This window comes from Acomys russatus, chromosome 27, assembly GCF_903995435.1.
Source record: "Acomys russatus chromosome 27, mAcoRus1.1, whole genome shotgun sequence".
NCBI classification, from domain to species: Eukaryota; Metazoa; Chordata; class Mammalia; order Rodentia; family Muridae; genus Acomys; species Acomys russatus.
This window is the reverse complement of record NC_067163.1, coordinates 57,128,555-57,152,689: the sequence shown is the minus strand read 5'-3', so window position 1 is coordinate 57,152,689 and position 24,135 is coordinate 57,128,555. Positions and strand designations below refer to the sequence as shown.

The 24,135-nt window shown below is 56.9% G+C and overlaps 1 protein-coding gene across 1 annotated transcript; it reads right to left on the bottom strand.

Annotated features, from left to right (window-relative positions):
- Nucleotides 1–3,737: 3,737 nt before the first annotated feature.
- On the bottom strand, nucleotides 3,738–18,145 carry Fcho1 (FCH and mu domain containing endocytic adaptor 1). The gene is made up of 27 exons (XM_051169576.1): nucleotides 17,962–18,145; nucleotides 17,321–17,395; nucleotides 14,200–14,291; nucleotides 13,087–13,161; nucleotides 12,808–12,949; nucleotides 12,495–12,647; nucleotides 12,268–12,372; nucleotides 11,108–11,206; nucleotides 10,900–10,996; nucleotides 10,023–10,067; nucleotides 9,845–9,917; nucleotides 9,384–9,408; nucleotides 9,073–9,130; nucleotides 8,120–8,298; nucleotides 8,008–8,032; nucleotides 7,684–7,735; nucleotides 7,267–7,361; nucleotides 6,926–7,168; nucleotides 6,250–6,356; nucleotides 6,068–6,155; nucleotides 5,860–5,968; nucleotides 5,349–5,504; nucleotides 5,016–5,148; nucleotides 4,627–4,826; nucleotides 4,372–4,427; nucleotides 3,980–4,144; nucleotides 3,738–3,879 (listed from the first exon to the last, which is right to left on the bottom strand). The coding sequence occupies exons 2-27, from the start codon at nucleotides 17,345–17,347 to the stop codon at nucleotides 3,857–3,859; spliced, it is 2,622 nt and encodes an 873-aa protein (XP_051025533.1). The 5' UTR covers nucleotides 17,348–17,395; nucleotides 17,962–18,145; the 3' UTR covers nucleotides 3,738–3,856.
- Between the last annotated feature and the right edge of the window lie 5,990 nt (nucleotides 18,146–24,135).

Here is a 24,135-nt window from a genome sequence, read left to right as displayed (position 1 = left end):
AAAACAAACAAAACAGGAAAAACTGAATCACGCTTGTAGCCACGAACACGAACTGGTGAGAAGCACGGGCTCCTGACCCCGGAATGTAGGGGTGCTGGATCGGCTCCCTGGCTGGAGCTGCAGGAGCATCTTCAGTGCCACCCGGCTAGAGAGCACCCCAGACCCAACCTCACCCCAGGCCCACCCAGGACCCGGGGCACTCACCGCGGGCGCAGGCTCCGGACAGTCCAGGAGGCTACAGGAGTTTACCTGGACGACCGCCCCGCCCTGGCACTTGGCTACTCGCCTCCTTCCGCTTCTTTCCTGCCCTCACCCAACACCCGCCCGCGGGGGCTCCTTCCTCCTGCCAAACTAAATCCTGCGTGGCCGAGGAGAAAGTGCCCCTTCCCTTCCCCCTCGCCCCCAATACCTCTGGCTTTCTTACCTCCCCTTTCTCTGTCCGTTCTATTCTCCGTTGTGGGCTCTTCCTTCCTCACCTCTCCTCGCACCCGGACTGTGACGAGGCCCCTCCCTCTACGCCCCACATTCCTCCAGATTCCGCACCTGCACCCGGACCCCCACCCGCACCCGGACCCCCACCCCCGACTCCGACCACTCCTCTTTCTTGGCCCGCCCTTCCCTCCTGGGGAACCTCCATGCGGACCCAGAGTTCTTTCTGGTCCTACCTTCCCTTGGCCCTCACTTAGGGTCTCTGTTCCACCCCTCTCCCACCCCACTGTGAGGGGTCAGGAGCTTCCAACCAAGCTGTGCTAGCTGTTCCCTCGCCTGCTGCAGCCTCCCCCAGCTCAGCCCCTGCGGCCTGAAGAAACATTTAGCTGGGAAGAGAGTGAACCCAGACACTTAGAAGAGTCCAGAATCTTTTTTTTTTTCTTCTTTTTTTTTTTTTAGACAGGGTTCCTCTGTGTAGCCTTGGCTATCCTGGAATCGCTTTGTAGACCAGGCTGGCCTCGAACTCACAGCGATCCACCTGCTTCTGCCTCCTGAGTGCCACCACCGCTCAGCTGAGTCCAGAATCTTAAAACCTGCTGGTAGATCCTCAGAGACCTAAACACCAGGATCACGTGTCAATCCTGGGAGAGTCCCCACGCACCCCCTCCTTATAGTTTACCCCCCAAACCTGTGGGTCTTAAACTCTGAATCTGCAGCCCTCGTAGCCTGCTGGAGGGAGAGGAAGGAAGTCCTGAAACTGGAAACTGAACCTTCCAGGTGCTAGCTCCCTGGACCAGGACACAGCAGGCAGCTCCAGCGTGGAATTCAGAACCGATTGTCAAATGATGTAGCAGTCCCTCCCTGCTGGCAACACCCAGAGAATTCAGACCCTGGCCAGGCCCTTGCGCCGGGAGGTCACATCAGCCCTACTCCTGGGTGCTGGAATATTAGTCAACCGTGAAAAAGGAACAGAGTTTCCACAGGGGACCGTCATTGAGTGGCTGCAGCCAACACAAATGTCCCACCTGTGTGTGGTGGGCTCACAAGAAAGTCATAGGGCAGAATAATCCACAGACAAGGAGGAAGCAGATCGGGGGCTGCCAGGGGCAGGGAAGGATGGTCTTCTGGGAGAAACATGAGGTGTGGCTGCCTTGGGGGGTGGGGGTGGGGAGGAAGTCATGCCAAGTGCCATTCACTACACTGTCACCTTGGGAAACATCTGTCTTCTGTCACTTCAGTTCCCTGTTACTGAAAACCTCCTGTGACACCTGATCAGTATGCCAGTGACTCAGCCTGCAGCTTCCTGTTGAATACCACCCCGAGGCACAGTTGAGGTTTTAGAGGGGTCACTGAGATGGAAACAGACCACAGCATCATAAACAGGCAATGACACCCCACCCAGAGCCGTGCCCTGCCTGCTGGGACGCACCCTCTGCCTCTGGGAGGCCGGCTGTGAAAAGCCAGGCCTGAGAAAAAGGACTCTTGTGTTTTTAAAGGTGCCCTGCCTTCCCGCACCCCGAGGAGAGCAAATTAAAGCCACCAGGAGGTGCCGCGTTCTCAGGACTTATCACAGGGCAGTGAGGCCCAGGCCAGATAAACCTGTGCTGCGTGCGGGGTGGTGCTGGTGACCCCAGGCATAGGGTACTGATGTGGCCTGCCACGTGGTGTGCCAGTGTACCCCGCATGCAGAGACGCTGACAAGTCCCAGCCACCGAGCTGCAAGCACACATGAGAAGGGGTGAGGGCCGAGCCTGGTGGCACCTGCTGTGAACCCACTTTCCAGAAGCTGAGGAAGGGACGTTACAAATGGATTTTGAGGTATGAGTAACAGTTTTCAAGATAGCCCAGGGCAACCCAGGCCAGTGCCAGGCAGTTGCACAGGCCCTCAGTCCCAGCAGCCCGGAGGCAGAGGCAGGTAGATCTCTGAGTTCGAGGCCAGCCTGGTCCACAGAGAGAGTTCCAGGACAGTCAAGGCTACACAGAGCAACCAGTCTCAAAAAACAAACAGAGATGGGAAGAGCAGAGGACCAGAGGGGTTCAAGCCACAGCCTTCCTTTTTATTGTCCGTAACACCAGGCGGGGTCCCACCCCAGAGTCACGGCCACAGCTTCTAGTTTCTGGATCAGCAGTCCAGGCTTGGCCAGGGGTCTTCAGAGCCACAGGGTTGAATCAGAAGTCCCCACACGTCCTTTGAAACCCACAATCCACCTCGGAAGCTGGGGTCAGCCCTGACTAGGATGGCATCCGGTTTTCTCTTGTGCATATGCTAAGCGCGCAGCCTCCCCCACAGACTCTGACTAGCCAGGCGCAGACAAACTCGAGACTGGAGTCGATTCCGTAATTCTGGCCCCTGTGGCTTCCAAGAACTGCTCTGTCTGTTAAGATTAACTGTTCTACTTGAATTGTGTATCTGTGGGGTCTACATCCATGTGAGTGCAGTACCTGCAGGGGCCAGAAGAGGGCGCAGGATCCCTTGGCGCTGAGGGTGCTGGGAACACAATCCAGGCCTGGCTCTTTTTGTTGTTGTTGTTTTGTTTTTGTTATGTTTTTCCAGACAGGGTTTCTCTGTGTAGCCTTGGCTGTCCTGGACTCAGTTTGTAGACCAGGCTGGCCTCGAACTCACAGAAATCTGCCCATCTCTGCCTCCCCAAGTGCTGGGATTACAGGTGTCGCCACTGCACCTGGCCTCTCTACTGAGCCTGCTCACCAGCTCCAGCTACCAGGAGCTTTATCCTGCTTCCCACCCTCCCTCAGTGCCTGGGTTTGTTGATGCTTCCTCCCCAAGCCCACAGCTCCCTGGAATGTCTTTCCAGGAGTTTACACACTCCTGTGTATACCTCAGAACCCTCGAGGGAAGAAGTTCTCAATGTGTGGGTCGCGACCCCCTTGGAGGCGGCATATCACACATTCTGCATATCAGATGTTTACAGTGCGATTCGTAACAGTAGCAAACCTACAGTTATGAAGTAGACGCGAAACAATTTTGTGGCTGGGAGTCACCACAGCATGAGGAACTGTGTTAAAGGGTTACAGCGTTAGGAGGGTGGAGAGCCGCTGCAGCAGGGGTTCACCTACTGCTCCCCTCCCTGTGAGGGAGTCAGAGGCCAGGCAGATAGAAGGCACTGTGGGTACCAACACCCTCTCCCCCCGCCCCCCACCGCCCTTGCCCCTTCCTTCCTGGGCTGGCTTTGGAAAACAGACCCGGCAAGAGGATTCCTCTGTATTTTGTTAGAAAACTGTTTATTTAAAGAATACTAAAAGGCCAGAGCCTGCTTGCGGATGGACGGACGGACAGACCGGACGGATGGACGGACTGGACGGGAGGACGGACAGATGGAGGAGTTGGCTCAGCCAGGCTGGGATGGGGGCCCTGTCCACAGAGTCCAGCCCGGGGAGCAGTGGCAGGAGGGCAGGCAACCCAAGCACCTCAGCAGCTGGCAAGGTACATCCCTGCGGGGACAGAGCAGCGGTGCCTCGCGTGGGCTCCCCGCCTCCGACACCCTAACCCTAACCCTCCACACACACCCGGCCCTCAGCTCCCTGCAACAACCTGTGGCGAACCTCCGCTTCACCAGGGACATGCGGTAGCCGCCGCCCAGCAGCTCCAGGTCTAGGCCGGACAGTGTGGCACCCTCGCTGGTGAACTGCGCAGCTACGGGGCTGGGGGTGCTGGGCCCCGACTGCGGCTGCCAGCTGGCGGACAGGTGGCCCGAGCCTACGGGGTGGGGGCGGGGGGAGGGTTGGCCCGGGGGTTAGCCTAGGCTAAATCAGACCTTCCAAGCCCACACCCATCCCCTTGACCCAGGCTCCTTGGCACAGGCCAGTCCTGTCCCTGACACTCCTACTCTGGGTTTCGTCAGGTCCCACGCGCAAGAGTTTTAACAAGTGCTGCCCACTCGCGACTTTTCTCACGTAGCAGCCCTTATCATAGAAATGACTCACCCCCTGCCTCACACACATCTGGCAGCTTCCACGTGAACCTTTTTTCCTCTGTGTTCCTGGGGGCAAGAGAAACAGGGTCAGACTTTCAATGGAGAAGACTCTGGCAGTGAGTTACCAGTGTGGCCCATGCAAGCCAACTTCTCAGCCGAGCCTCAGTTTCCCCAACCCGTGTAGGGAGTGGCACAGCTGCCCCAGAGCTTGGAAAGCAGTTGTTGTTTGCTGGCATGTGTCACGCAGCAAGGCTGGGTGGCTCACCAGGTGGCGGCAGGCTGGAGCCGCACGCTGGTCACCGGCTCCCCCACAGGCAGCAGGATCTGGACGTTAGTGAGCGGCGTGGACACGGCAGTGGCGCCTGCACGGTAGCTGTACTCCACCGAGACCCGCGTAAGCGTGGGCCCGCACTGCCAGTGGGCGCTCATTTGCAAGGGCACTGACTCGGGTCCAGGTCGGGAGAACTTAGGAATGAGAAGACAGATGGCTGGGCGACATCGTCCTGTTCCCGTCACGTGGGCTACGCAGCCGCCAAACCCCCACCCACCTGAGTCCAAGCCGAGTGCAAGAACCAGGACCACACCCAGTACCCCGCGCGGCCAGCAGAGGGCAGGGGAGCGCAAAGAGGCCCAGGCATGCCGTGCCCGCCCCACCTGGTACCGAAGGAGCACCAGGTTGTAGTAGGAGGCGGTGGGATTCTGCTCCGCCTGGTGCTGCAGGGCTTCTGTCAGCGCCGCCATGTTCAGCCAGAAGTCTTTGGTCTCCGGGTCACTCTGGGAGGGGTCACTGCAGAGGTGGGGACAGAGTATCCTTACCCCTCAGGAGACGCCTTCCCACTCCAGCCTGGGCTGCCGTGGGTGGGAGAGGTAAGTCCAGAGAGGGAAAGCCACCCGCCCCATGCCACAGGATAACTAGCAGGAGACGCTGGAGGCATTTAAGGCCCTGGCCCCCCGGGATCTGGGCCCCTCACCGCCCGTGCAAGGCACCTGAAGATCAGGTCAGCGTTGGGCTGGAAGTGTTCCACAGGGGCAGTGTGCACCAGGCGGAAGCTGAGGACTGGTGGGGGTGGGGTCCCACTGAACACACGCACGATGCCCGCAGGAAAGGTCATGGTCAACTCCCCGGTGACTCGAGCCAGGCAACTGGGGAGCAGGGACAGACTGGCTGTGGGATCAGGGCTCTCTCTGCCTGGCAGCGTGCCTGAGGCTGCTTGGTCCCACTGGCAACCCAAAGCTCTTTCCTAGATCCCTTTTCTCCTGGGCCACCAGGAACCTCAAAACAGAATAAATTTGGAGGTTTGAACACCCCCCGCTCGGGGTCATCTTGTAGATGTCAACCCCATACATGGCAAGCCAGCTTCAGGGTCCCAGTTCAACCCTGACCTGTCTCCACCCCAAGTCCCTTCGGTTCAATGCCCACAACCTCCTTAGACTAACCTCACTCACATACCATCTGGTTGACCCTGCACTTGGCAGGGATGTCCCTGTGACCACCTACCTGGGGCTGTGGCCTCGGAAATAGGCGTGGACATATTCAGTGAAGGCTGTGGCTACGGGCAGGGTGTCCTGGGATCCCAGGACCACAGGGCTGGGGCCACGGGAGATGCCTGTGGGGGGATCAGGTCACAAACAGGGTAGCTCTCACCCACTTAGCCACCATCCCAGGCAGGGAAGGGGAATCCAAGGCCCCAAGGGCCCCCACAAACCATGTCCCATCTGGGTGGAGAAGCTGGGCCGATCTGATGCGATGTTGGGGGCAGAAGATGCCAGCGGGGAAGGGCTGAGCGACCGGCACTATAGGGCATGGGAGAATAGGGCCTGAGAACTGCCCAGAGCCCCCAGGAGGGACAACCCCTTCCCCATACCACCTCGCCAATATGTCACCCACTAGGTCGCCGTTGCTCCTGGTGAGGGGACAGGACACTTTCCTGGACCGAGGTTTCCTTGGTGGCGCAGCCAGCCCCTCCCTGATGGAGTCAGGGGGCGTCATGGAGTCTAGAGTCAGGACAACACTGGGCTGAGACTCACCAGGGCTTGGAGCCCTCAAGAGGGAGACAGTGTTCCCAGGGCTTCTGGGTAACACCTTGGGGCCCAGACAGGCAGATGGGTAGGAAATAGGGGTATCACACTTGGGCCTGTACAAGGAAGGACTGAAGGCATAGGAGGTGGTGAGCCACAGATTTAGTGATTTGGGGACCTCCATCTACAGAGAGTGAGAGTCCCCGATTTCAGCCCAGCCTTGGTCACTTGGTTAGCTCTGCCAGGCACTGAAGTCTTTCTCATGCTAGCTGCCTGGGCCAGACTCCCACTCCCATGACATCCTCACTCAGAGTGCCCACAGGGTCCACCCTCCTTCAATACAGTTGTCTTAGGCCCACGCATCCTGATAGTACATTTGCAGCTCACCCCCAGCCTCATGGCCAGGGCAACTCCAGCACCACACTGTGACCTCCTGCCCAGGGCCCTTCACTCCGCCATCAGACGGTCCCACTTAGGAAGGCTTCCACCTGTGCCCAGCCTGCCCGGGACACCTGCCCGGGGACACCCGGTGGGCTCTAGCTCACCTGCGCCTGCCTCTGGCCCCCAAGGACCTGGGGAGGGCACACGGGGCATTGGGCCCCTGGCCTCAGGGTGCTGCGCCCTGTAGGTGGGTGGACTCTGCGGGGTACCCGGCCGGGGGACCCAGGACTCAGGGGATGGGCCAGGGGCAGCGTGCGACGGAGAGTCCAGGCCGGAGTCTTCCACATTCTCAGGGGAAGAGGATGAGAAAGGGGACGGGCTGGACGTGAAGCCCAGGCTGCTGGAGCCTAGGAGGGAGGAGCCGGTCAGGGGCGTGGTCAGCGTAGTCCACGCCCAGCTGTCAGCACCCAAGTCCCGGGCCCCCTGCAGCGCACACCCCCTCTACCTGTAAAGTCCTCGTGGTCGAAGGCGGACTCCAGCGGCGGCCCGAAGAGGCTCTTGGACAGCGGCTCCTCAGAGGCCAGCGGCTTCTCTGGGCCGCTGGGGACAACGACAGACAGGGACGGGTCAGAGCCTGGCACCTGAGGCTTTCCCCACAGGGTGGTCCTGCTCCCAGCACACGGCCCCACTGGTGCAACTCCTCTGCCTTTCAGGGATCGGCGTTACTCCCGCCTTCAGGGCCCCGCCCACCCCGCATCCCAGAGTCCCTGTGTGGCTGTGCTAAGACCATGCTTTCAGAAGTTTGACTCTTGTCCACAGGCCTTCCAGACCCAGCGCAGCACAAGTACACAGCAGACGCTTAATAAGTGTCCAATAGTGTAACCTTAGGCCAGAGTGAGGGACCTGTCCCCACAAGACCCACCTGCCAGTGCGTGGGGCTGACCGGGGTCTCTGCGGCTTCCCAGATGCGTCTCCTAGGACAGACAGAGCCTTGAGTTTCTGTTCCAGAGGCCCAAGATGACCAGCAAAGCGGCCAGAAGGACTAAGCCAACGGGAGCCTCATGCATCTGTGGGAGGAAGTGTCCTGCCCTGGCCTAGCTCAAAACCCTGCCCCTGCCAGGGCAGAAGTCTCTGCTGCCCGTGCAGCCGCTTTGTCCGACGATCTCCAACCAACTCTCAGCCACCCTAGCTGGCATTCACAGTACCCCTCCCAGGCCCCTTAAACCGCGGCTGGCCAGCAACTCACGTGATGAGTGACGTTTCATGGTGCCCTGCGGAAAAAGCGGAAAACCAAGCAAAGTCAGGCTGAGCAGTATCCAGCTGGTCCCGGTGCCCCACATGCCGCCCCCCCCCCTTACCCCTGGCCCTGGAGGGAGGATAAGGCTGCCAGCTGTGGCCCTGAGCTGGGCAGCCGCAGCCTCGGAGCTGCAGGCCACAGCACGGGTGGGGGCAGGCTTGATGTGGACATAGAACTTTCTAGGCTCCTCGTCGTCAAAATCAGAGTCGCTAGAGGAGAAACGTGGGGGTTCGGCTGCACGTGGGCCGCTGTCAAGGAGCCAACCGTGGGTCTGCCTGCACTCCTCCCACCCAGAGCTCCTCATGCTCAGAAGGCTAACGGAGAGCTTCTGTTCAACCACTAAATCCCAACAGTGGTGTTCTTCCATCAGGGAGCCCCCGCCCCTGGATATCTCACCATAAAAGTCCATCTGGTGCAGGGTGGTGGTGGCCCACACCTTTGATCCCAGCACACGGGAGGCAGAGGCAGGCGGATCACTGTGAGTTCGAGGCCAGCCTGGTCTACAAAGCAAGTCCAGGACAGTCAAGGCTACACAGAGAGACCCTGTTTCAAAAAAAACAAAACAAACAAAAAAAAAAAAAAACCAAGAAGAGACTTGATACCCTATGAGCATATATAGGGGGAGGAGGTCCCCTCAGTCACAGTCATAGGGAAGGGGAGTAAGGGGAAAATGGAAGGGAGGGAGAAATGGGAGGGTATAGGGGATGGGATAACAATTGAGATGTAATATGAATAAATTAATAAAATATATTTAAAAATAATAATAATAAATTTTTTTTAAAAGTCCATCTGTTGTGTCTGTCTGTCTTTGTTCTGAGACAGGATCTCTCTACACAGCCCTGGTTGCCTGGAACTAGCAGTCTGGGCTCACACTAGACCCGCCCGCCTCTGCCGCCCTTGCAGGGTTAAAGTGCAAGCCACCACCACTGGCCTCTCACCACTGCACATCTTTACCATGCCGAGGCCCAGGCCCCTCCCCCGCCTGCTGGGGACATAGAGTCACAGAAAGGATATTGCTCTGAGACACATCTGGGCGCACAGTGAAGCCTTCTTCATCCACCTCGGGAGGTACCTGGGGAAGTGGGGGGTCAGGCTCCCTCACCTTGCTCACTCAGGAGCTGGAATACATTCCAGGGATGTAGGAAAATCCAAGGGGGGAAACTGAGGCACGGCAGAGCTCTCAGTCCCTCACACGGGGACCACAGAAGCGAGACTTGAGTCTGAGCCTCCCGGGGGAGAGGGTGGGGGAGGAGGAGGCCCTCTTTTCAAGCCTTGAAGACCAAGCCCTGCTCACTTACTGCCCACTCCTTCCCCACAGTACTTACCCCAGAATCAGACTCCAGGAAGTCACTGGAGACAAAGGAACAGGGATGAGTGGCCAGAGGCCCCAGAGGGAGTGCCCACCATAATACCCCAAGCTAGCCCATAGGTACCCTGGGGCTTCCTTGAGGCTGCGGCAGGCGGGGGAGGGGGCAGAGGGAGCTGAGTCAGAGATATTCTCAAGCGGTAGAGTAGGTGAAGAGCTAGCCATAGGCAAAGGAAGGGATCATGGCCAGCCTAGGCTACCATGGGCCAAGCAGCTTCCAGTCCAGCCTAGGTAAAAACAGGAGTTCTGGACTAGCTTGGGAAGTGGCCCTACTGGGCTAGCCTGGGGTGTCTTTCTGAGTTAGCCCAGGCAGAGGCAATGCTGGGCCAGCCTGAGATAGGAAGAGTTACATAGGGGACTTTTGTGCTAGCATGGGCAGGATTTTGGGCTAGCCTAGTCCAGGGTGGGGCACTTCCTCACACAGATGCACGGGGCTCCCTCCGGCTCAGTCCTGGCAGGCGGAAGGCCTTGGCTCCCCGGAGACGTTTCATTGCTGTTGGCAGAGGATGGCAGCTGAGCTGGGTCTTCCCTCTCTAGTCAGCTCCCCCCGCCACACCCCCAGGATCTAGCCTGGGCATCCAGGCCCAGACGTACGTGCCTTCCTGCAGGGCAGCTGAGCTGTATGCATCGAAGTCCAGAGGCCCTGGGACAAAAAGGGTGAGAAAGTCTGAGGGCAACACCAGGCCTGCCAGGTCTGAGAGGGGACCTAGACATGGCAGACCATGGGCTGACAGCAAGGAGAAGGTGGCTTTCCTGGTCACCGGGACCTGGGCACACAGCATCCCAGCATTTAGGGGATTGTGATATTTAGGGGATTGAGGGAGCAGGCTCAGAGAAGTTAAGAAATGTGACTAGGGCTGGAGAGATGGCTCAGAGGTTAAGAGCATTGCCTGCTCTTCCTAAAGGATCCAGGTTCAATTTCCAGCAACCACATGGCAGCTCACAACTGTCTGTAACTACAAGATCTGACACCCTCACATCAATGCAAATTAATTAAAATTACATTTAAAAATATATATATAAAGAAATGTGACTAAGGTCACACAGCAAGCATGAAGAAAAGAACCCCAAAGCTGGGCGCCGTGTTGCACACCTGTAATCCCAGCACTCGTCCAGTCAGAGGCAAAAAGATCTCTGTGAATTCAAGGCCAGCCTGGTTTACAAAGGGGGTCCAGAGCAGCCAGGGCTACACTGAGAAACCCTGTCTCAAAAAACAAAACAAAACAAAAGACCCCCAAACCCTGCCTGGCTATAAAACCCTGGCACTCAACAAAGGCACTCAGCACCCTCAATGGCTCCCTTAGGCTGTGGCGCAGAGAAATAGCCGGACTCTGAGTTGACCCTTCATGACCCCTTTGGGATCCTTGAGATCAGCCATCAGATACCTTCTGGGGGACGTGGAGTTGCCATCTGCCCATTTTTCCAAGGAAGAAACCCAGGGTCAGAGAAGTCAGGGAAATCCTGCTGTCACTCACCAGGCTTCTCGCGGCCGGTGCCCTTGCTCTCCGCAAACTTCCTGAGGAGCATGTCCACGGTGACATTTTCCACGTTCTGCTTAAACTCCTCATGCACCTGAGTGAGGAGAGGTATAAGGGCGTGGCCTTGGTGGGGCGTGGCCTTGGTGGGCTGGGCCTCTGGTTTGCCCAGCTTACATCTGCTGTGGCTGTGCAGGCCCGTGCTCACCTGCCCGATCTGCACATGGGTGTCCTCCACTGAGTGTGCGTAGGAGCCCAGCAAGGCCTTCATGTGTTGCAAGTGCGCCTCCTCCATGGCCTGAAAGCGCTGAGGTGGGAGGGGCATGACTCAGGCTGACCAATCAGATCAGCCCAGCTCCTGTTCATTCTCACTAGGTTAGGGAAGAACCAAGGGGATTCTGGCCTAGGATTTTGTTGTTGTTGTTTTCCCCCCAAGACAGGGTTTCTCTGTGTAGCCTTGGCTGTCCTAGACTCGCTTTGTAGACCAGGCTGGCCTCAAACTCACAGCGCTCCGCCTGCCTCTGCCTCCCAAGTGCTGGGACTATAGGAGTGTGCCACCATAGTGGCTCTAGCCTAGGATTTTTGACCCAAGTAAAAAGGACAGTGCTACTCCATCCCCTGCCATGTGCTGGCCTTCGATCCCAGGCAGAGGCATCTCTGAGACCAGTCTGGTCTACATAGTGAAACCCTTCTGACGAAGAGAAGAATGGTGAGCTGGAGAGATGGCTCAGAGGTTAAGAGCACTGGCTGCTCTTCCAGAGGTCCTGAGTTCAATTCCCAGCAACGACATGGTGGCGCACAGCCATCTATAGTGAGATCTGGTGCCCTCTTCTGGCCTGCAGGTGTACATGCAATGCAGGCAGAACACTACATAATAAAAATTAAAAACTATACATAATAAATATCTATACGTAATAAATAAATACGAAAGAAAAGAAGAATGGCCCCGCTGAATTATATATGGCTACACTTTGCACACGCAGAATATCCTGTCAGCCTACAAGTTCCTAGAAACCAGCAACCAGCCACAGAGATTCCTAAGGACACCTTGGGAATGCCTGCATCACGCCTTATGCCACTGTGCCCACTGAGTTAGATAAATTGGTTTAAGTGATGATTTCTGCTTTTTTTTCTCAGAATGCCCAGGCTGTCCATATACATACGTACGTATGTACGTATGTATCTCTCAGGAAGACCTGGAACTCCTGATCCTCCTGCCTTGGCCCTGGTGCTGTGATAACAGGTGTGTGCCACCATGCCTGGCTTCCCAGCCTACGACCCTAGGGCTCCCAGAGCTGGGAGACAGGCTCCTCCAAGGACAGAGCAGCCCAGGCAGGGAGTGCAGCAACCACAAGGTGGGGTTCGCACCAGGGCCGAGTCCAGCATCTTGATCTCGAAGTCAGCGCGGGCTGAGTTGTACTTCTCCACGGATCGCCGCAGGCTGTCGGCTGCCTTCTTGCTTTTGGTTTCTGCCTGGGAATCATAGACAGGGGACAGTCAAATGGCTCTACCACCCTGCCAAACCACCTCTGACAGCCAGGAGGGTTAATGCCCAGCCCCGTGCGGCACAGTCTCTGGTTACCACACCAACAAACCTTGTCCATCTCCTTCTGGCTGGTGCTCTCTCTGCGAAGCCGCTCCAGGTCCATGCAGCGGCTCAGGTAATTCTCCCGAGACTTTGGCAGCAGCTGACCCACGCCTGCCAACACCTGCACTGCATCCACAGTGCCCAGAACTTCCTCCTTGCACTGGGGGTGGGGTGGGGGGTGGGAGAAGGGGCGTGGCTCAGGGGCGGAGTCCCCGCCTAGGATCCCCCAGTGAGGGGCTGGTGTACAAGTGTACAAGTAGACTCATCTGGGGTCCCGGGTGCTCCACTGCCCCTGCGTGCCTACTGGGGCGCCCCGCTACCTTCTTGTGGGCCTTGAGCTGCTCCTCGCCATAGCGCAGCACATCCTTGAGGAGGTCATGCAGCTTCCGAGTCAGCTCCAGGTGGCACAGCGCCAGCTTGTCCGAGGACACACGGAAAACCTCCCAGAGCGGGGCGAAGGTCCTAAGGACAGGCAGCGTCCAGTGCGTCTGATACCCACAGCACAGCTGTCATTGCTGATACGGAACTTGGCAGCTGTGTCCACCAGGTCCCAGGCTGAGGTCACTTGGGTGCCCCCCCCCCCACGCAGCTGCACTCACCCCATGGGGGTCCCGTTGCTGGCCAACCGGGACAGTTTGGCCATGGCCTTCGAGTATGTTTCCTCGACGCTGGCCCTGGGTCAGAGGAGGGGCAAAGATTAGGCAGACTATGGTACCCGAGAAAGGCCTTTCTCTCTTACTCTCAAAAAGGAGTTTTGGAATCTGATTACATATATGTGTTTGCTGTGGGCAATTTTCTTTAATTGCTTTTTTTGAGTAAGGGTTTCTCTGTGTAGCCTTGGCTGTCCTCGACTCACTTTGACTCACTTTGTAGACCAGGCTGGCCTTGAACTCACAGCTATCTGCCTGCCTCTGTCTCCCAAGTGCTGGGACTTAAAGGCGTGTGACACCATGCCTGGGTCTCCTGTGGGTAATCTAAGTAATATTTTTATTTTATTTAGATGTTTTGTCTTTTGTCTTTTTTCTTTTCTTTTTTTTTTTTTTTTTTTTTTGAGACAGGGTCTGGCTATGTGGCCTAAGCAGGCTTCAAACTCGTGGTAATTCTCCGGTCTCAACTATCGCCAGTGCTGGGATCATGGGAGTGCACCATCATCATGCCTGCAGCATACATGTTTTCACTTCTGAAGCTAGCACTCGGGATCGTTACTGCCCCATGTGAGTGCCTGATCTGATTTTCAGTAGAAGCAGCATCAGACCCTGGTACATGGTTTTGAAGGAGCCTGCAGACCAATGAGATGACCCAGTGGATAAATGCACTGGCAGCCACGCCCGGTGACCCTAGTTCAATCCCCAGATCCGCATGGTGGTAGAACTGAACCAACCCTGAGCTGCCCGCCAGCTGCTCTTCACGAGTAAGTCACGGCAAGAGCACCGCCCCCTCCACATAGATAGGCTCAAAACAGAAACTAAAATAAAAATCAACAAAGAGTGGTTTGAGGCAGAAATGGGCCCGTGGGATTGGAAGACTTGAGGTGCCTAAATCATTTGCTTCCTGGAACCCCAGGAGACCCGCCTCCTTGATCCTTCTGTGAGTACCAAGGAAGAACCTTTGAGGGAGAAGGTGCTTGGTGGGCAGGTCCCTGGATGGGCGTGTCCGCCGGTGGGCGTGTCCTAGGTGAGCGAGTCTCTGAGTGGGCATGGCCTGGCCCTCACCTTTCCCTAATGAAGTCAGCCAGCTCCTTGGTGGCTACGGGACCCTGCTTCACACAGTGGTAGAGGACCTCAAAGCCATGGTTTTTGTCGCCCTGTAGGGATATGAGAGAAGAGAAAGGCATGGCAACCAGGTTCTTAGCAACAGGGACAGGCCTTGGAGACCAAGGAACCAAAGGCTCCAGAGATGGGGTGAGAGCTAACTGGATCAGCTGCCCTTTTCCGTTGGCCACAGAGATTGGCTTCTGCGGAGGGAAGCCTGGGACTTTGTTGTAGCCCTGAGGCCATCACCTCCTGGATCTCTCTGTGGCCAGAGGTCGACTTCACGGGTCTTCCTGTATCGTCCTCTGGCCTCCACATCCTCGGTGCTTGGGTTATAGATGTGTCCGGCACGCCAGCTTTTTACATGGCTGCTGAGGGCTTGAACTCAAACCCTAATTCTTTCAATGACAAGAACTTTTACAACCAAAGCCAAGGATGGGCAAACGCAGGCCAGCCTCGTGCCCAAATGTCCCAGCCTCGGCCACCACCCCTCACTGTAGGGCCTTTGCTCTCAGTGGCTCCCTATTGGCCGTCAGCTGCCAACACCCCGAAAGACCACAGTGCATTCCTGCACCCCACCTTACAGCTTCCTCCTGCCCCGGCCAGCGTCCCTACAGGCCACTCCATGGTTCTGCAGCTACTCAGAGCCCCAGCCTCCCACGGGGTCAACGGTTTGTCCCTCCCTCCACCCCATATTTTCTCTCTTCCAACTGGGCCACTTGGGGCGGTGGCTGCACTTCACTGAGCTCTAGTTCTCTCGTATGAAAAATGGTGGTGACGGCCACCACACAATGGCTTTATGGGTGAGATGTGTCTGGCACCCTGCTAGACACACCACCCTTCTGGGTAATAGTGAGTGTTTCACACACAGCTCCCACTGAGCCACGGCTGGGGATCCGCGGGCGAGGCTGCACCAGGCACTGCCACCCAGGCCATTATCTGAGGCCAACACAGAGCCAGCCACTGGCCTGTTTCCCAGACCTGGCAAGCCCTCAGCACTGTCTGCCTCAGCCTAAGTGGGTGGGCAATGAGGGTCCAAGGAGGGACAGCCAGAGCATGTATCTCTGATCAGAACCACCTCCCCCCCCCCCCGGGACAGCCAAAGGGTTCTAACACAATTTGATACCCCTCTATTGCTCACACATACGCTGAGGATCCCCAGGGCTCTCTAGGCTTCTGACCCTGACTCACCTCAAAGGAACTGGGGCACCTCTAATACCAGTAAGCAACTAAGCTCCTAGAGATGGGCTGTGGGCGTGGCTCAGGGGCGGAGCCTCTGCCTAGAATCCCCCAGTGAGGGGCTGGGGGCCTGGCTCAGGGGTGGAGCCCCTGCCTAGAATCCCCCAGTGAGGGGCTGGGGGTGTGGCTCAGGGGTGGAGCCCCTGCCTAGAATCCCCCAGTGAGGGGCTGGGGGCGTGGCTCAGGGGTGGAGCCTCTGCCTAGGATTCCCCAGTGAGGGGCTGAGGGCGTGGTTCAGGGGTGGGGCCCTTGCCTAGAATCCCCCAGTGAGGGGCTGAGGGCGTGGCTCAGGGGTGGAGCCCTTGCCTATTACATGTGAGGCCCTGGGCTCTGGCCATAGCGGAGGAAAAGCAGAAAAGGAGCCAGAACCCATGTCTCAGAAGACACAATGCTCATTCACTTAGTGTCCCACCTGGGGAAACTGAGGCTGGTTGGCCAACCCCTTCCTGAGGAAAACCTGAGCCAGTGGGATCCTGAACCAAAGGTCTGAGCACCTCGTAGCCATGCTATCTTGGGGTGTGCATGGGAGGGAAGTTGGGGTGGCTTCTATTTTCTCTTCGCTCATTGACATCTCCTCCCCCCCATTTTCACACCTCATGGAATATAAAACACTGACAATCCACGTAGGAGCTGCTGCGAGTGTTCACTCATGTGGGTGTCTTTTGGGCTGCCGCTGCTGGACAGAGATTCTATGCACAGCCCAGAGGACACCTCCAGGGACTCACACAATCATTCAGAGGCCCTGGGAGAATTGGAGCTTTAGGGAGAAGCCTGAGCCTTGCAGGTGGCAAGGGATAGGGGGCCCTTTAAGAAAGCCAAGGCAAGTAAGAGGAGCCCCAGCTGGGGAGGGAGTGGGGCTTGTTGCTAGGGGCAACCGGTTGCCTAGCAACCAGCTTCCAGTTTGCAAGCCCTGGGCCTACTGGGGAGGAAGGGGCCTTTCAGCCTGGTGCCTTCCTGATTCTAGGTTCCTATCCCCGGGGTGCTGCTGCATCCTCAGTGGCTCCCCAGTTCCCTGGCACAACCAAGCAAGGAGGAGCCCTCCATCCTTGACTGCCACCCAGCGTCACACCTCTGAGGTGGATATTTCCTGGCTTTGTAATGGCCTTTGCACACCCCGGAAAAGCAGCCTTCACGGGCCTCAGCAAACTGGGCCAGGGGAGCCCCAAGAATGGCTGAGCTGCAGGGTATGCTTGTCTCTGTGTCCCTAACAATGGATGCTCCTCTCTCAGGGCTCAGCTATGGCTTTGTGACAGTCGCTCATCCCCAAACCTGGTTTGCAGCAGGCCTAGATGGCCAACCCGTGCAGAGGTCAGAGGGGATCAATCCCCCACAAAAAATCCCCAAACTCCCCAAGATTGTTAGAAAGAAAGAAAGGAAAAAAAAAAAAAAAAAAAAAAAAAAAAGACCATGGAATTTCCCAGGCTGGACTGGCCCAAATCTGGGGAGTTCAACCTGGCCTGTGGGGGAGGGCGGGGACCGGGTGGGGGGGCGCGGCGGCGCGCAAGGCCATGTTTTCCGACATGGTATCTTTGGAAACACATTACTGGCTTGGAACTGCCATTCTCCTGCCTCAGCCTCCCTGAGTCTGGGATCCCAGGTGTGGACTCCGACTCTCAGCGTAGTACTGTTGTACTGTGCAATACTCAACTACACACGCTGCTCCCACCCGGTTCTCAGTGCTACAATCTGTTCCTTTCCCTGGGTCAAGACATTACATCGTACCTTCTATCTGTCCAGTCCCCCCTGCACCATAAAAGTCCCTGTAGGTATTTATGAGCCTCTACCAAAATAAAAGCAACAAAGAACAAAATGAAAAAGAAACAGAAGAAGTAGTGGGTCTTACCCAAAAGTGTTCCCCAAAATATGACATCCTGGTGGCCTCTGTGGAGACCCCTGCTGGCCTCAGTCCTGTGTATGTCTGAAGAAAGAGATTTGAGGAGCTGAGTCATAACCACACGGGCTCCAACAGGGAAATTCCAACCACCTACCTTCCCTGTTGCATTGAGGACTAAGGAAGTGAAGGCCCAAGGCCAGGAGCAGGCCAGGCCCCCAAGAGGCCTCGGCCTTGGTCCTGACGCCCTAGGCAACAGGGACACACATGCCCCAGTCTCATGGGCCTTGGCATGGGCTAGGTCAGGAGCTGGGATGGAGGGGGGCATGGCACGTAGGGTTTCTAAGTATGGATATGAGTTTGTGGGTAAGGGCCAGAGTAGTAGTGGATGGACTGAGTTCTAGACAGAATGGCTCTAGGCCATTTCAGATTTAGGGAAACTGAGTCACTTCCCAAGAGGGGAAACTGCTTAGCAAGGTCAAATGGCAGGAAGGTACAGTGGCTGTGGTGTCTCAAATAGCTGGGCAGTCTCTGTGGGACAGGGCTGGGTAGATGAGCCTGGGAAGTCAGGGTCCCCTGAGGGGTCACGGCCAGTTCCTCCCCACACCTGGGGCCCCACGAGTACCAACCACCCCTTAGAAGCCACTGTTCACCTGGCTCCACGTCACTCAGCTCTGTGCCTCAGTTTCTCCATCTGTAGGAGACAGAAAACCCAGAAGAGACTGCAGGTCACTGTGCACAGGGGCAGGGCCAGGAGCACGGGAGGGATGAGGGACATGCAGGGCCTCCTCAGCACACCGAGGTCCCTGTCACAGGAGCCTGTGTCTTCATACATAATTCATGAGCTGCCCGGCTGCAAGGCGGCAGCACAGCTGGAGCCCAGGAGGCCCAACGCCAGACCGAGGACTAGACCATCCGGGCCCCACTGGGAGAGGGCCCACTTAACCCTTAGCCTCAGTTTACCTAACACTGAAATGAGCTGTCCCCTTTGTCTTCCGCTCAGGGCTCCTCCTGCCTCAGGCCCTGCAGGGGCTTGAGCTGCCTCCCTGTCTTTGTGCCTGGTGGGAGCTGATGAGGAGAAGGGGGCTGGACACACGTCCTGTTCCACCCCCCCTCCTCCCGGCCAGGCATGGAGAGGCAGTGTGTCCCAGATAAAAAGAGGACACTGGGGTGCCAGGTCCAACGGGAGGGTCTGGCAGCTGAGGTCCTCAAGGTGCGTCCACCGGGCAAAAGAGATTTTATGTTCAAATGTATGCCCTCCAGCCTTGGGCTGGGCAATGCCTCCCTTCTGAGACAAGCTGGCACTCCAGGGACGAAAAGCCCCAAATGCCCACGTGGTGAGGATTTTTGCTTGACTTGTGAAGCAGGGTCTTACTTAACTCAGGGCCATCCCCCTGCCTCAGTCTCCCAAGTACTGGGGTAACAGGCTGGTACCTTGTTGCTTGGTTGGGACCAGGTGGCTTATCTGAGCCCCTTAAAGTGTGCTGAAGGACAGGGGACTTGACCCTACACCCGTGTGGCAACTTTATCCATCCCCCTCGCGGGCCAAGCCCACACGCACATGTACTTGGGGGCCACGATGGGGAGGTAGCAGCCGTCTGCATTAGGCCAGATAAACTTCTGCCAGTTTCAAGAGACTCTTGGGTGCCGGTGTCCGGAAGCCATCAATGTCACCAGAGCTCATGTTACAAGGCATATACAAGCCACGCTATGGGGTCACACTTCATCCCACCCCACCCAGCTCTCAGAATCATGACTGTCCATTACCCCAGCCAGCAGCCCTTGACGGACCACAATCTGTACCCCAGTCATGGCCGACTGGGGTGGGGGGGTGGCAGGAGGTGGCACCAAGGATAGGCCTTGATACTGCCACCTGGCCCAGGAAATGACAGCTACCACTGGCTCCACAACGGAGCTCACAGCTGTGGGTTGCCTTCCTGTTCTGACCAAAATGGGTGCTGGGGTCACACTCACCGTGAGGGGCTGGGGGGCCCTCGGGGGATGGGTCTGCACCAGGACGCCAGGGCCCCTGACACTTCCTCCAGCACTGACGGGAGGCCTCGGTGTCTCTCGGGTAGGACAGGAAGCCTGGCCCGCCCTGCCTGCCACCCAACCGTCACCGTCACCTCCCCGCCCAGCACCCCTGGGACCTCCCCACAGCCACGGGGCGGCTGCACAGGTCGGGGAGCTGAGGGAGCAGGCTGGGAGGTGACGTGATCATTACCAGAGGGCCACTAACTAGAATGTGGGTGACCTCCCACAGAGCCCCTACGTTGGCCCAAGCTCGGCCAGAATGCTCATGAGGGGAAACCAAGGCTTGGAGATGGGTTACGCCTTCTGCTCAGAAAGGGAAACTCAGATATTACAGCTCCTTTAGGAGCCACAGAGTAAAGTTTGTTTTCCGGCAAGGTCTCATGGAGTTCAGGCTGGCCCCAAATTCACTATGTAGCAGAGGATGACCTCAAATTTTTTATTTCCCCTGCTTCCTCCTCTGGGGGTGTTGGGGTGACAGTCCAGCTTTGATATGCAAATACCAAATGCTACATGGGGGTTTTGTTTGTTTTGACCTATGTGATTTGAAAAAGAGGTTAAAATATCACAAGAGGCCCCTAAAATAGTTTGGCCTGAGACAGTTCACCTAGTGAGACCCACGGCTTCCTGGCCTCTGCAACACTAGAATGAGGCCCAGAGACTGACAGACACTTGCTCAGTGTCACACAGCACTGCACCCCATGGTACTAATTCTCCAGAACCTGTGGCCTGGGTGTGTGACCAATGCCAGGGTATCAGGCAAGACCAGACCAGAGCTGGGTCTGGGTGTTGGATGCAGGCTGGCTGTGCCTGCCGCCCATGGCCCCTTGCTGTGTGACCTTCACGCCTGCTCCCCCCCACATAGTCAGCCAGCACTCTGTGGGGAAACTGAGGCCCCTGTGACAGCCTTCACCTGAGCCACGTCACTCCCCACACGCACCTTGAGCACCTACTGTGTACCCCAGGCCATGGGTGCTGATGACTCTGGTCACACCCTTCAAAGACATCCCACTTCCTCGTTAGCTGTGACCCCGTTTAATGAGTGCAATATCATAATTAATATCATAAATAATATTTACAGCACGCCCTCACTCCCACAGCCACCTCTGATCTTCCCACAGGGTTTTGGCCCATCTCACAGAGGGCTCACCCAATCCAGTCCAAGCACACAAATTTGGGGGTGTCGGGCTTCCTGCCTAGGAGTCACCCCACTGTCCTGCAAGGGGCAGGGATTATTAAGAGCCTGACCTCCCACCTGGGACCCCGCCCAGGAACTGGCTGGGCCCCTGCGTAGGTGATGGAATGTGGGTCAGGGTGTAACCCGGGCAGCCACACCAGTGGGACCAGGGTGACAGAATCCCTGTCTTGTTGCAGGCGGGAACTGTCTCCTCCTGGCCTCAAGGTCTCCCCAGCACCACCAAGGCCAGACTGCGCCCATCAGTGAGTATCACGGTTTGTTTTTGTTTATGCTTTTTTTTTTAATGAGGCAGAGTCTGGCTATGTAGCCCAGGCTGGCCTCAAGCTGCAGCCCTTCTGGCTTCAGCCTCCCGAGGACTGGAATGACCAGGCTAACTGAGTCTCTGCTAACCTTCGGCCAAAAGACTGTGATGCTCATCTGGCAAAAACAAAAAAAAACAAAAAAAAACAAAAAAACGGGGCACTAGTGTTGGGAATCTAAGACAGACAGTTTGGCCTCTTCAACCTCTACATTTCAAAGAGGAGACCGAGCGAGGGTCAGGGAGGTGCTGTCACCTGCCCAAGGTCACCATGAAGCAGGTGCCTCGATGCTGCCAGCAAGTGAAGGGGCAGCCACCCCCCTCAACCTCCTCCGCACCCCATCTTCACTCACCTAGACTAATTCTGTCCCTGGGAGCAGATGCGGCCGCCCCCCTCACAGAGCGCGGGAGTCCCCGGTGCGGGCTCCAGGCCTCGCCAGGCCCCGCTCACCAGGGAGGGGACCCCATGTTCCACACCCCAACTCCCCCCCACCGCGGCCCCACCGCACTCGCCCCGCAGAGCCCCCATCTGCCTGTCAAACCCAGGGCGGGTGCAGTTAGAGGGAGGGGACCCCGTCTCACAGGCGAGGATGGGGAGATCACACGGGCAGTGAGAGAGGCGGCCCCCACCCCAGGGCCAGGGAGCTGCATGCTGGAGACCCAGAGGAGGGATTTGGGGGTTCTCGGAGGAGGGGTCGCTGCCTCCCAGCCCCGGATTGAGGGATTAAGCGGAGCGGCGCGCCGCCTTTCCGCAGGCGACACCTGCGCTCGGGTCGGGTCAGGATGGAGGCTGCGCCCCCGCCCCGCGCCCCGCGCCCCGCGCCCCGCGCAGGGGGACACTCACCACCTCGCGCCGCCACCACCTGCGCGCTCCGGACCCGCGCCCCGCCCTCCCCGCGCGCTGCGGAGCGCGCTGATGGCCCCGCCCATGGGGTGTGGTCAGGGGAGCTCCGCCCCGCGGTGCTTCACAACCCGTGCGCTGGTTGGCTGAACCGCGCCACTCACCCGCAAGCTATTTGCATATTGTAAAGCGAAAGGAGAAGCTCCTAGCTCTCTGCACCTGTCAGTCGGGTGGGGAGGGAGGGAGGGAGGGAGGGACGGATGGAGGGAGCACCATTTTTTGAGTACCAACTGCGTGTATGGCTCACTGGAGATCTCCCCCGATATTGCAGGTGAGGTTAAATAATAATAATAATAATAATAATAATAATAATAATAATAATAATAATAATGATGATGATGATGATGATGATGATGATGATGATGATGATGATAAGCCTCATTTCACAAACAAAGGCGCTGAAGAACAGCGAGGGTTGGAAGTTGCTTTGGAGGTCACTACACGTCATTCCCTTATTTATTCAGGCTGTGTGTGCTGATGATGAACCCAGGCCAGGCCAGTGCTGACAGCACTGAGAGACTCACAACTCCCTGGCCTGGGCCCCCTTTTAACCTTCCATTCAGGAACACATGGCTGATTGAAGGCCCTCAGGACTACTGAGCTTTCCGCCCTCTGCCCCGGAAGCACTTCCAAGGAGGTGGGACCACCAGCCTGGGGACGCCCAGAAAGCCAAATGCCCTTCATGCTCAGTCTCAGACCTACAGCCTTGGGCCTCAGACACCCTCACTCTGAGCATTTTCCTGTAGCTGGGGATCAAATCCAAACCCATTCCAGCCTGTCCTCACTTCTTACTTGAACCCAGATGATGCTGGGTTCCCATGGCAACCATGTACCTCTCAACACCAGCTTTAGGGCCACTGAGATGGCTCAGTGGGCAAAGATGCTTGTGGCAAAGCCTGGGTTTGTGTCCACATGGTGGTAGAGGAGGGAGTCCTCCTGCAAGTCCTCCGACCTGTGGCATGTGCGCAATAGTTACCAATCAATCAAAACAATAAAGGTCACACATTTGGCTTGAGAGCTAGCTGGCAGCCGGGTGCTCATGGGAATCCTAAGAGGCCCCGCGCGCAGCCAGCTCAGGGTAGAAGGGCCTTCCTCTCCATGTGTGCACCGACACTGCTCACATTTTCCAAGTGTCTTTTTGCTGCTCCAGGGGCCCTTGTGAAATTCAGTCCTGAAAGGTTTCATTTTAGTAAAATTATACTGGTCTGTGTGTGTGCATGCGTGTGTGTGTGCATGCACCTGTGTACGTGCGCGCATGTGTGCATGTGTGCGTGCATGCACGTGCACGTGAGCACACATCCCATTGCTTGCGCCCAGAGGTGGAGTGGGTGTGGGTTCCAGGGCCTGAAGTCAGGGTCATTGGAGCATGATGGAAAGTGCTTCGATCTCACCCGCCGCTGACTGACTGTTGATGCACGTGCTGGCCTGGAATACCAAGCCTTGGTGTCTGGGCCTCCCAGGCCCTTCCAGGAGTGTGTGCCCCTACAGCTCCCCCTCCCGCCCTGTGTTCTCTATATGACTTTCATCCCAGCCTATGAAGTCATGGTGTGTGTGTGTGTGTGTGTGTGTGTGTGTGTGTGTGCATGTGTGTGTGTGTACCACTTATACACACATCAGAAAGGAAGGAGCTTCAGTTGAGGAAATGCCTCCATGAGATCCAGCTGTAGGGCATTTTCTTTTTCTTTCTTTTTTTGGGGGGAGGGGGGTGTTCTCTGTGTAGCCTTGGCTGTCATGGACTCACTCTGTAGACCAGGCTGGCCTTGAACTCACAGAGATCCGCCTGCCTCTGCCTCCCGAGTGCTGGGAATAAAGGTGTGTGCCACCACTCCCAACCAGTAAGGCATTTTCTTGATTAGTGATTGATGAGGAAATGCCCAGCCCATTGTGGGTGGTGCCATCCCCTGAGCAGGTGGTCCGGGGTTAAGAAAGCAAGCTGAGGGCTGGACAGATGGCTCAGAGGTTAATTAAGAGCGCTGGCTGCTCTTCCAAAGGTCTTGAGTTCAATTCCCAGCAACCACATGGTGGCTCACAACCATTTATAATGAGATCTGGTGCCCTCTTCTGGCCTTCAGGTGTACATGAAGGGAAAACACTGTATATGAAATAAATAATAAGTAAATAAATCTAAAGAAAGAAAGAAAACAGGCTGAGCAAGCCATGAGGAGCAAGCCAGTAAGCAGCACCCTCCATGGCTCTGCACCAGCTCCTGCTGAGCCACTGGCCTGACTTCCTTCACGAGGAAGCTTTGCGTTCATCACAATGCAAATGGCCCTGAGTGGGAATGGGTTTGGATGTGTTTAGAACATTCACCGCATGCAGCAGTGAAGAGGGTACCACTGACTACCTAGTGCTTCCAGCCTGGATCCCAGCACTTCTGGGAGGCATCTGGTCGGTCTTGA